The 12,892-nt window shown below is 44.8% G+C and overlaps 1 protein-coding gene across 5 annotated transcripts in view; it reads left to right on the top strand.

The window, feature by feature from the left end:
• Nucleotides 1–4,505: 4,505 nt before the first annotated feature.
• FAM169A (family with sequence similarity 169 member A) overlaps nt 4,506–12,892 on the top strand; it is a 46,538-nt gene continuing 38,151 nt past the window's right edge. Inside the window, exon 1 of one of the 5 annotated variants that reach the window (XM_081133344.1) lies at nt 4,506–4,732. Coding sequence is in view for 2 of the 5 variants with exons in the window: in XM_081133345.1 (XP_080989471.1) it covers nt 5,582–5,623 (42 nt within the window). In the remaining 3 variants the exon portion in view is untranslated. Of the gene's footprint in view, nt 4,733–5,125; nt 5,151–5,520; nt 5,624–12,892 lie in introns of those variants that run through there. The other 4 variants (XM_081133343.1, XM_081133342.1, XM_081133345.1 and 1 more) reach the window with 4 other exon arrangements.

Genomic DNA, 12,892 nt, shown 5'->3' on the forward strand with positions numbered 1-12,892 from the left:
GCAGACATTAACTCTCTTCCCTGCTCTTTGTAACTTTTCACTTTTCTAACTCTGCTCAAACCCCCTCCTCTTGTTCCCCCTCCCCACTCCAGCAATCTACCTTTAAAACACCCAGTCTCCACTGCACAAATCAGAATTGAGCTCAGCTCTTTCCCCTCTGGTTGTGGTAGTTACTTAATATCTGCCTTTACCCCTTTCAACTAGTGTGGCTTTGCTTGGCTTTGATAGTTCTACCAGTTCTTAACCCGATTCTTTCTAAAAAGTAATATAACGTGGGTTATATGCCATAAATTTCTTAACCAAAAACCCATTAATTTTTTTTTTATTATGAAAGGACTATATGTTCATCATGGAAAATGAGAAAAGTATTATAAACAAATTACAAAATTACTATCCAGTTGTCCTACTACCCATTCTTGCTTCTTTGTAATCCATTTGCCAACTTTTGGTGTTAATATTTCAATATATATCCTTATGGTCTATATAGTCTCTGAATGTATCTGTATAATTGAGCATAATTTTTAAAGCAAAAGTGGGATCATACTCTTTAACAGATGTCTTTTCTACTTAACGTTTTCCCATGTCATTAAATATTGTTGGGAAGTGTGACTTAGAGACCACACGGCGTTCTGTGGTATGGATGCGCTGGTATTCACTTAACTATCTTGTCGGGCGTCTTGCCCTTTCCCCAGCACCAATACTCTCCCACCACAAACAATATGGAAATAAGCCTGCAGGCAAACCTTGGTGCTCATCCTCCCCAGCTCCTCTGGGTAAGTTCTGAAGGGAGTGATTAACTCCACTGAGGACGCCTCTCCCTCTCCGCCCCTCCCCTCCCCATGTCTCTGCTTCCCCTCCAGGGCTTCCTTATGGTCCCTGTTCCATTTTGGCTGCACCTATGCTTTTTTTCGCATTTTCTGTAAACGAGCTCACTCAGTTTACGGCTTCCATTTCCATCCTTACGCTGACGACTATCTATCCTCTCAGTCCTGATAGCCCCTTGGACTCGAGTTAAGATCTCACAGCACATAAAACTCAACATAGTCAAGATGGAATTCACGGCCCCGCGGCCCCAGCGCCCGCGCTGTGGTGACTCCCATTGAGCAAGCAGCAGCGCCAGCCCCGGCCAGCCGCGCTGGCCTTCTCCATCGCAGGGCCCGTCTTGCCAAATGCTGAGCTTCAGAATCCACTGACTTCTGCTCACCCCACTGCGACCTCTAGACGGGACTGTCGCTCTCGTCAGTTCCCTGCCTGGCTGGCTGCCTCCAGCCTTACTTTCTCCAGTTCACGTCCCACTGGGCATCCTGAGAAAATGTGTCATAGGCAATGTGGTCACGTCGCTCTGAAGCTCACCGCCCCACATGGCTCTCCACTGCCTTCCACACCGAGTCCATCCTCCTTACCATGGCTGCCCAGGGCTTTTCAAAAGGATAATCTTAGGAACAGGCCCTGCCTGTTTCTCCAGGTTCCCCAGCCTCGTTTCCTGACACCCCAGTAAGCCGTTGTCCTGGAGTCCTCAGCCCGGCGCCTGCTCTCTGCCTGACCATTCACGACTTTATCACACACAGGGTGGGTCTAGCATAGTGCCTCGGGCACACTGCCCCGAGCAAAACTGGGTCTGTCAAATAAAAGCGTAGAACGGATACTGACTAGGCAACTTGCAGTTTCTGCCATGGACGTAGTATGTAATTTTTCATTAGTAATGTAAAAAAATAACCCATGTTATTTCTCTTAAACCCAAACTAAACTTACTAAACACTATGTCCTTAAACTTCTACCTCATATGAAACCAAAGCAGAAGAAACAATATAACCTGGCTTCTCAAACCTGTTATTTCTCTTGTTCTTTGGGTGCATAGTATCATTCAGGAATTTGAAATCTGCGGGTAGTAGCAGCGTTGGATAAAGAAAACCCGCCGGCACTATTTTTAATCCCCAAAGCATTCCTGTGACATGTTTTATATACCAGAGGAAGAAATGAAGCATCCTAGGATATGGGGACCCTTTTCTTCTAATGCAAGTAAAAAAGATTGCCTTATTTCCCCATTATTAGCTCATTAGTTAACTAATTGGCTAATAGCTCAGATCTAGTTAGAAGTACCTGGGCTACCACAGTCATTAAAATCTTCTTACTGTGATTTTATGAATTTAAAACATATACTGTATATATTGGATCCTAGTTTTACCCATTTAAGTGTAATGGAGAGTCAAAGATGGTGATGAATCTTTTCTAAGAAAATGTGTTCCTTCCATTTACTAAATAAATATTCATAAAACTTATAACTGTGCTCCTGAACCCTAAAAAAAACAACAAAAACACCTTGGAGAGCAATTACCCCATTATGAATTCCTCTTTTGCACTGCAATTTAAGGGTCTTTTCTGAGGCATTTGTACCAACTTCCAAAATCCAGTGTTGTGGCAAGCTTCTCTTAGGATGGCCCCAGTCCCCTTTTAACATATACTAAAAATGCAACGAGAGCTCTTAACATGTTTCCTTCTGCTTATAAGTTAACAAAATAACAACTAAAGCGAAGCAGTAACCCTGAACTCTGCGAAAAATCCGCATAAATGGAACCATTTTATTATTTATTTATTTATTTTAAAATGGAACCATTTTTAAATGGGGTCTGGGCAGCCTTTCCAGAGGAACTGCATTGCACCTCCTAACTCCTTGAAGCCTACAGAGCTGACTTCCTGACTATGAGGACTGATAATGACTTTTTTTAATATCAGTAAACAGCCATGTAAAGCCAAAGAATAACTTAGCTTATTAGCACCAATAGAAATTCCTTCTTTCTATTCATGTAATTATTTCTCTTCCTTTTCTCATAAAAAACCCTCTGCCTTCACCCCATAATCGAAACACTATTTGGGTTTCTGCCTGAATCAGTGCTTCTGGAATAGCTATTCTTTGATCTCAAATACAAGCCTGCTGCCTCTCACTTCAGCTTTTTATTTTTTTATTGTTAAGGTTAACAACTCTGAAACACTTTTCAGACGAAAAGGTTCGAAGCATATTTCAAAGTATTTTGGTTGCATGTATCAATCCGATACAGACTTTTCTTTTTCTTTTCTTTTAATATATCTTTATTGATTTCACAGAGAGGAAGGGAGAGGGAGAGAGAGAGAAATATCAATGATGAGAGAGTCACGGATCGGCTGCAGCCCGCAACCGGGCCAGGTGCCCTGACCGGGAATCGAACCCGATCGCCTGGATCCTAGGTCGGCGCTCCACCGCTGAGCCAGCCGGCCGGGCCAGACTTTCCTTTTCGTTCTTGGGCGGCTGGAGCTCGCGGACTCGCAGGGGCAGGCGCGCCCGCAGGGCTTGCTGTGTCCCGGACAGAGGAAGCCGCTGGCGTGTCTTGCACACGGAAAGCCGCCTCACGCAACAGATGTGAGTGAGTCTCGGGAGGAACTCGAGGCAGGAAAGCCTACTTGATTTTTTAAAATATCTGAATCAAACAAACCTCTATCAACAGGTATTATTTGGGGTAAATTCGTAAGAGCTTGGCATTGTGATTGCTAAATATTTCCGAGGAACGAAAGAAATTCCAGTCTACTGGATAAGCTGCGTTTATTTTCCGGAGTTGACACATTGTAAAAGGAAGACTTAAAATTTCTTACACGCAATACTCTCCCTCAAGACCTTTACTAAACACATTTACACCATGACTTGCATTACGTCTAAGAAGTCTACCTTGCTTTCAGGGCTTCAGGGGTTACCTTTCGTCGCGGGAATGGAATTAGCAAAGCGCCCCGCGCGCTGAGGCGGGTGGGGAGAGTTGGGGGAGGAAGGGGGGTGGAGCCGGCGCCCTTGGGGGCCAGGGTTAGCGCCCCGGTACCAGATTCTGGAAGAGAAACCTGAACACAGGAATTTGGTGGGTCCCTGTTATCTCAAGATGGAAGTCCAGGCTCTCGGGCTCCTCCAGACTGGCTGGAGCTCGACTTCCCTTCCCCCGCGTCTTGCTCGGTGGCAGTGGGTTTGGGAAGGAGGTGGCAGCGCGGGGGCCCGCGGGGCTCGCGCCGCCCCGAGGTTGGAATGGTCCCCCCGCCCCCCGCCCGGGGCCGGGATGGTCCCCCCGCCCCCGCGCCCCAGGGCCGGGATGGTCCCCCCGCCCCCCCGCCCGGGGCCGGGATGGTCTCGCCCACCCGGGTAAATTCCCGGAGGGCCCGCGCCGCGCTGGGGGTGCGGACGGGGTTCTGCGAGTGTGGACGCTGAAGGGAGGCGCAAATGGCGCGGCGGCGTCCCCGCAGCCTACCCGCACCTATTTCTGTGTCTACGCCAAGGTCGCCCTTTAGCGCCGAGCCACTGCCCCGCGCTGGGGCGCCGCGCTCCGCCTAGCCACGGCGGCGGGGCGCGGAGGGGGCGGCGGCGGCGGCGAGGCGGGGGCGGGGCGGCGCCCCCGGTTGGCCGGGCCCGCACCTGCGCGGCGCCGAGGCCCGCAGGGAGGCCGGGCGGCGTCCCCGGCGCCGGGCGGGGCGGGCGGGGGGATTCGCGGTGGGCGCGGCGCGCGGCGGCACAGGCTGCGGGCGCTGCGGCGCGAGTGCGTCACGCCGGCGGAGGGCGCGGGGGGCTGCGGCCGACCCGCCGACCAGGAGCCGGGCGTCTGGGGCGAAGGGGAGGCGGCCGCACCCGCCCCGGCAGCCGCGAGGGGGTCGCCAGCGAGCGGTCACCGGCTCCATTCATTCCCGCGGCTCCGCCTCCCTCCCGGGCTCCGCGGGCACGTCCGAGGTGAGTGTGCCGCCCGCGCTCGGCGGGGCCGCGGGCCGAGGCCCAGGCTGCTTCCACCGGCCCCGGGCCCCGCGGCTGGCGACGCCGGCCGTGGGCTGCGGGCTCGGCCGTGGCGCAGGCCCACGCCGGCTGCCCGGGCCCGGGGCGCGCGTCCAGCGGCTGGCGGCCGGCCGGGTCCCCCCGGGGGGGGGCGTGTGGCGCGCCCCCAGGTGCGCGGGCCTCCGAGTCGGCGCCACCATTTTGTCGAGCGAAGGCCCCCGCCTCCTCCCCGCGCTCGCCGCCGGCGCGCGCCCATTCCCCGCGGCGCCAGCCGAGCCCCCTCCCCGCCCGGCCCCGGCCCCGCGCCTGGAGCTCTCGGCGCGCGTGGACGCCGTGGCCTGGGGAGAAGCCGACCTGGTCAGGTGTGGGACTGCAGCCGGTAGGCGCGGGTCACCCTCGGAGGGGGCGGCCAGGGGTGCTCGGACCACCTCCCGGGCCTTTACCCCCCTTCGGAGCCGGGCGGTGGACACGCGCCCTGGACCGCGGCTGGCGGCGGCGCGCTCGGTCTAGCTCGGAGTCCGCGCCCAGGCGACGGCGGAGCGCGGGGCTGCTGTGGCTCGGGGACCCGCGGGCATGGCCTCCCTGTGCTGTCCTTTGGGAGAGACGATGAGGCATCTTGCTTTTCAGCTTCTGGAAGTCGGTGTGGGTACCCTCCCGGAGTAGGCTTTAGGATAACCACCTGATGCCTGCCCCTGCCCCTTTGGGAGAGCCTTTGAAAACCTCAGTGGAAATGCGCACGAGCGGGGATTCTTGAGGGCATCGGGCCGGAGGGGCAGGTTACTGAAAGGACTACTGGAAAGAAAAGTTGTAATGAGGATTCTCAACTGTTGCACGCAGTTTGTCACTTTCAAGGTTCCTGAGAATTTGCTAATTGTTGTTTATGTCGTAAATGCACTTAGGTACCTAGTGGATTATACTCATGCCATTTGTATTTTATCACTGCTTCACAGACAGGGATTAAACTCTGGAATGGTGGCTGTTGCATAATACACGTATTTGGGCCCCGGAGGGAATTCAGCAGAATGGATCTGGGTTCGATGTGGAGTGTGTCGTCTGCTTGCATTTATTTATTTATTGCACGCAAGGTGTACAGGTTATCTTTGCAAACTATATTTTATTTTCCTCCTACAAGATGAAAGATTTTTAGTGACCAATACGGACCAGACTAAGCCTTGGGTTTGTTTTTATTTTTCCAACGTGGGGGTGAGGAGGAGAGGACAGGGAAATGCGGCGGTGAGAGGAACCTGGAAGGCTGTTTGTGAAGCCCTCCAGTGCAAGCAGAGGTAGACTGTCACAGCCTGTCACAGTGCCCGGACTGCCCTAGTGTACTCCTCTCTTTGAATACGATGAGGCGGGTTTAGGGAACTTAGAAATATCTTACATGAATCGCAGCAGCATCCTGCTGCCTGAGTGATTATTACCTAAAATGCTTTACCTGTGGATTTTAGGTTCTAAAAAGTTCCCAGTTAGTCTGACCTTTGAAATAGGATTGGAATCATTATCAATTACTTGTATCATTTCTCTAGCAAAGGTACAACAGACATCAAACAAAGGGCCTAACTGATTTGGAGAAAACAAAATATTTTGTAATTAGTTGCTTTTGAGAGTAAATTTCAATGTCACCCTCCTTATTAAATTACTGTAAACCTTTTTTTCTGATTAGTTGACTTTCCCATGAATTCTCTCTACACACAAGTGATTCCATATCATGCACCATCCCTCACAGCAATGTTATGCCTCTCATTAATGACCTGTTCTCTGGGGAGAATTATGGAGATGAAAGAGACCTTGGATATTGAGAGAGGAGTCTTGTTTTACGGAATTTAAGTGAGCAAAGATAGTCTGCTAGGGACCTATCCTAGTCCATGGGGAACGAGATTGTTTTTTCCATCAAGCTCACGGCTGAGCCAAACAGAATTGCTACACGTTTACATTGATTATGTTAATATACACATCAGAGAGGTTCTTAGAATTGGTACTGTTGTATTTAATTGAGTTTTGAAGTGATCTTGGTGTGTTTTTTTTTTGGTGTTTTTTTTTTAAATATGTGTTTATTGATTTCAGAGAGAGGAAAGGAGAGGGGGAGAGAGAGAGAAACATCAATGATGAGAGAGTCATTGATCAAGCCTGCAACCAGGCATGTGCCCTGACCAGGAATCGAACCCCGATCGCCTGGATCCTAGGTCAACGCTCAACCCCTGAGCCACGCCTGGCTGGGCGATCTTGGTGTTTTTTTAATCTTTAACATAGCTTGAGATTTTGAGTATTATTTTATCAGTGGTTGAGAAGTTGAAAAGAAAAAAGATCTAATGTTTTTATCCATTAGCTCCCACCTAACAAACCCCTTTAAAGCCTTATGTATGTTATGTTCAGTCATCTGCTTAAAAATGCAAAAAGATTTACTTTTTAAAGGTAATGAGAACATAAGAGGATTGAATATTTGGGCAGAGGTTTGAAAAATATCAAGGATTCTGTAGAAGGGACTGTTGGTTGGGTAAGAAGGTAAACAAAACTTTCATGTTCTTTTCCATTTCTAAGATTTTCTGATTCTAAATTGAAAAAAAGGAGTTGCACGACTATTGCGTTTAAGGTGATTTTCTTTTCACATACCATTAGGCTTCTGATCCTTTGTATATTTAACCCTGAAATTAAAGTTCTAAATTTGGTATGCTTCATTGGTAGTGAAGGTATTTCACAGTCCTCTATGACAATAACAATGAAATCACTCAAGGTTGAATTTATTAAGGAAAAGATATGATGATTTAAAAAGAATCAGGGAAAAGCTGATAATTTGCTAAAGATATCAAAGAATTATTAGACTCATTGGATTTTAGAGCTGCTATCTGAGATTTTATACCAGGTTTATCTGCTCTGTAGGAGGGATCTACTCACCTAGCCCAACCTATTCTTTGAGCCAGAAAGATTGTGATTTACCATATACTTTTTTTTGAAAAAAGAATACCAGTTTAGTTACTTCCTGCTCCAGTGATATGTTAGTTTTAGGCTACACAAAAGATAGCTTTCATTAATTCAAGCACCGAATGTCTGTTGTATGTTATGGGGCACAAAAACAAGTACACCCCACTATCATGGGATTTATAGTTTAGTGAAGTATTGTGGATTAAAATGTTAAACATTCCATAAAATGTAAATGCACAAAGATTTTTATAAATGTGAATAGGGAACAAATTCATTTAGTAAATTCCATTTTTTAAAAAGTATCAGGTTGCATGGGTGGGGAGAACCCTACATGTATGGGTTGTGCAGAGGAGAGGGTTCAGTTGATGAAAAAAACTGAGGAGGGAAAGAAACTAAGAAGTAGAATTGGGAGAGAGTGTTTTCCCAGGAAGGAGAGGAACTTTTAAGCAGTAGAAAGTGGTCAGTTGGGTCTGGGCTGCTGTAACATTGAGAGGAGTGGGAATGAAAAGAGTCCATTGAATTAGGGAGTTGAGAGGTTATTGGAGGCCTGAAGAATAATAATATCAATGTAATGATAAGGGAAGAATCCCATTTAGGAGGTGTTGGGGGTGGTGGAGTGAGCAAAAAAGAAAAAAAAGAAAGAATTCATGGTCTTAGACAACAGTGTGGTGATGGGAGGTGGGGGAGGTGGAAGAGGGTATAGGGGGGATAAATGGTGATGGAAAAAATAAATAAAATCACACACTATTGCCAGGAGGAAGACCGTCCACAGATGAAAGACATGTAAAGGTCTGCTGCTAGATGAAAAGCAATAGACGGTCCTTCAACAGGCAGAGATAGAGGGAAAGGCCCTCTAAAAAAAAAGATGCTAAATGGAAGCCAGAAAGCATGCCGAGAATGGCAAGTAGTTAGATTTACCAAGAGAATTAAGAGAAGTATATAAAGAGAAGTAGTGGAAGGGATGCTAGGAAAATAAATTGAGGACAGAACATAAAAGGCCAGGAAAACAGTATGGCTTTACACACCAGTGTCACCCCAATAAATTCAATTTTTTAAAAAAGGCCAGGAATACAGACTGAAGAGTTGGGACTTTATTTGCTACTCAAGTAGGATTCCCTTTAAGGATCTTAGTTTGGCTTTCACGAGTTTGTAAACTGCTTCTGTGAGATTATAAACCGTGTTCAGTGATCTGGGCCATGAAGTACGTGTACCACTGTCGGCTCAGTGATTGTGACTTCAAAAGATGATTTTGACTTCTACTTGGAGTAAAAACAGGCAGCAGATGGGAACCGCACTTAGCTTTTTGCTCCCCTACCCATGAACTTGTAGGTAGTCCGTAACCATATGCAATCAAATCTTTTTCATTTCCCAGAAGACTGACAAGGATTGCTGAGCAGTGTTGAGCCCACCTGAGATTTGATCACTGGAACAGTCTGTTCAGTGGTTTCATTTTTGTTGTACTAAAAACTCAGCTGTAAGTACAGAGGAGGATTAATCTAGGATTTAGGGCTTTGTGTAGGACAGGAGGGCTGGAGGGCTGAGAAGGTAAGTAAGATAGATCAGTTGAGCTGTGCAGCACAGGAGCTAGGTTAGTTAAGGAAGGAAATGATGTTAGGGAGAAAAGAGGGAAGAACCTAGAGAGGAATCATAATAAGGCTTTTTGTGTACAAGGTTGAGAGCATTGACAGCTATGTTGCCAGGACACCTAACCTTTTTTCAGTGTTGGGGAGACAGTCAGGAGAGGTAGCATGCTGACTTGGGTTGGTTGAGATAATTATTTGTTCTCTAAGAATTTTCTCAGCTCTAAATTATTCATATTTTTGAAATTTTCCCTTTCCCCTAAAACCCCTAAATAATAGCAATAACCTATAAGAATCCTGAAATAATTTAGGAACTGAACTTATAAAATATGTTCCCCCTTTTTGGAGTATAGTTGACATCTAGTAATTAATATTAAGTAGGGAATAAATCACAATAACAGGAATTATTTTTTCTAACTTTTTTATATTGTTAAGAGTAGTCATTCTTTCAAATAGTGACATAATTTTTCAGGAAAAGGGAAATTATTAAAAGATGAATGTAAAATAGCTGATGGGCATCTTAGAGCTCTTACATAAGGAAGAGGTCTGAGTATGTTTTTGTACAAGTTAGCCAGGGTTAATGAGCATACCCTTTGCCTAATTTATAAATTAATTTGGACACTTTTTACACTTCACTGTCCATTCTGTGAACATTTGTTGATGAGCCAGTTCACTGAAGGCAACATTAAGCTTTCTCACCCATGTAGAATCTAGTCAGGCCATGGTTTATCTCATGGGCAGAGCATAAAGTGCTTGACAAAATTTGACCTGACAGCATTACAGTTATGTAACATAGAACACAAGCTTAAAAAAACAATAAAAAATGGGGAGATGTGAGTGGTTTATCATAGCAACCTAATTTTTCTCCAGAACCTTACCACCCTTTTAACTGGCCTCTAAACTGTAGCAGAACCACCACAGGGCTAATTACGCACTCTTGAGTTAACCAGTATTTTTTAAAAATAAACAATTGTTAGTATTTAGAGGTGGAAAGTTCCTTAGGATTATCTTGTCCAGTTTTGTCACATTACCAATGAGAGTACAGGAGCCTAAAAAGGGTCAGGGTCAAAGAGATCCTTAGTAGCAGAACTGACCCAGGAACCAATGTCATAGAATTACAATTTTAATGCTCTTTTTGGTGTAATGTGTGAATAGAATACTCAATAACAAGGTGATTCTTACCATATCTTATGAAAGAAAATTTAATTACACCATGATAAATACTGTGATATTTGATTTTGCAAATTGAGTAAAATAATTATATTGGAAGGTATATTGGGTTGTTTGGATTCATACTCTTCCAGCCCCACTAGTGGTATGACGTTGGCCAAGTCTTTTTTATCTGTAAAGCTCTGCTTCATCTGTAGAATACAGCAGATAGATGTACTTCAATATATAGTATATGCAACAATCTCTTTAAAGTCTGCTATATAGTCACTCCTCCTGTTACTGAGTTATAGTAATTTCTAGTTCTTTCATCTTTCTTTAAATACGAATAGGTGACTAGCCAATAAAATTGAGCATTGCGAGTGACTAGTAACAAAAGATTTAAGGACAGATTGTAAAAAATATTTTAGAAGGGGTATCTGTGTATGCCTGAACCTTGAGATTAGGGAAATGTTTTTACATTTCATGTGAAACTATGATGCTATAGTTGTCTTTATTTATTTTTTAATCCCCACCCAAGGATATGTTTATTGATTTTAGAGTGAGAGAAAGGGAGGGAATGATGGATGGACTGATGGATGGGTGGACTGGGGTGGGGGGTGGGGAGAAAGGGAGGGAGAGAGAAAGAGAGAGAGAGAGGGAGACATTAATTGGTTGCCTCCCACATGGGATAGAACTGGAAATCTAGGCAGGTGCCCTGGCCTGGAAACAAACCTGCACCCTGCTTGGTGTGTGGGAGGACGCTCTAGCCAGTTGAGCTGCCCTGCTGGGGCCACTGGCTTTAAACTGTGTTCAGAAACCACAACTTCTAACTAAGTGAAGTCGTCCCCGCCCCCCCCCCCCCCGCCCCCAGGAATGCTCTTTATTCAAATTTCAGAGTATTTAAATGGTCGTAATTCAGGAACACTAGATTTGGTTTCATTTTGCATTATATATATAGATATATACATATATATGAATAATCTCTGACTAATAATAAAAAAAACCTAGAAGTGATTATTTTTCTATTGAAAAACCTCAATCTAAGAAGGTTTAAGAATGAAAGATAATGAATTTTTGTTTTACACTTCAATTAATTTAGTCTCTGCCTTTGATCTGTAGTAGTGCCATCCTATGGTACAATCCCATATGGATAGTACAGTGTTTTCTAAAGTGTACTATATACTACTGGTGATTTAGGAGAGGTTTTTTAATTAGCATTCAGGTGAACATTTAAATGATGATACTTAGAAATCATAATGCTGATTTTAAAAATGTATAATCTAATATTTCAAATTGGTGGTTTCATAGGTTTTATAGTTTAAAGTGAATGAAATGTTTCTAAAAAAGCGAGTTGAGATTCTGATACAGGCTGCAACATGGATGAAGCTTGAAACCATTATGTTAAGTGAAATAAGCCAGACACAGAAAGACAATTATTGTGATTGCACTTATGAGGTTCCTAGAATAGTCAAATTCATAGAGGCAGAAAGTAGAATGGTGGTTATCAGGGACTGAGGGAACAGGAATGGGGAATTATTGTTTAGTGGGTTCATAGTTCTGGAAAGGGAGGTGGGGAAGGTTGTACAACAGTGTGAATGTACTTATTGCCACTGAATTGTAAACATAGAAAGGGTTAAAATGGTAAATTTTTTGTGTATATTTTACCAGATTAAAAGGGGAGGGAGTAGGAAATGGGATGAGAGGTGTGTGTTTAAAAAAGTGAATTGAGAAAAATATTAAGTAGTGATATAGACACACTGGAAAAAATTTTGAAGGTGGTATCAGATAATTGAAGTTCAGCCAACACTAGGATAGAGGCAAGATCAATGGCTTAGTGAGACCTGGCCCGTGTTCCAGTCTCCACACTGCCACTCACTAGCAGGATGGGCCAGATATAGCTAAAGAGTATTAGGTAAGAAGCTATGACCTCTAAGACTACTCACTACCCTATAATTCTCTTATTCTGGGCTATACTTTTGGGTTCTTTATGCAATATGAATAAAACTAAAAATAATAAGTAAGACTAAAAAAAATGGTATTTAAACATGGCAGTATTTAAAATCTAAGGACTGTGTAACAGTAGGTGAGAGTCACCCATCCATTTGCTATGTATCAGGCTCTTTTCCCTTCTGTGTCCCTTGCCTAGAATGCTGTGTTATTTCTGTGTGATTGTAATCAACAGTGCTTCTGTGGACCACGTTTTTGGCATCAGTCGTCATGTATTAATCTACATCTCATCCTTTAGGTTGTGATTACTCTCAGCAAATGAAATTTTTAAATGTGTTTCATTCATACCTTGTTTTGGTAGCTAATATTCAGGAGAATCTTTTGAGTTGGTTTAAGGAAAATACTGTGATACTAATCCTTCTTGAGCTTCATCTAGTCAGTGGTAGGGTATATTAAATGATCTTAATATTTTACTTACACACAAAGCTGAGATCTTGTCTATAAGAGAGGAAAACAGTTAATACAT

Source organism: Miniopterus schreibersii (genome assembly GCF_964146895.1).
Source record: "Miniopterus schreibersii genome assembly, chromosome: 3".
NCBI classification, from domain to species: domain Eukaryota; kingdom Metazoa; phylum Chordata; class Mammalia; order Chiroptera; family Miniopteridae; genus Miniopterus; species Miniopterus schreibersii.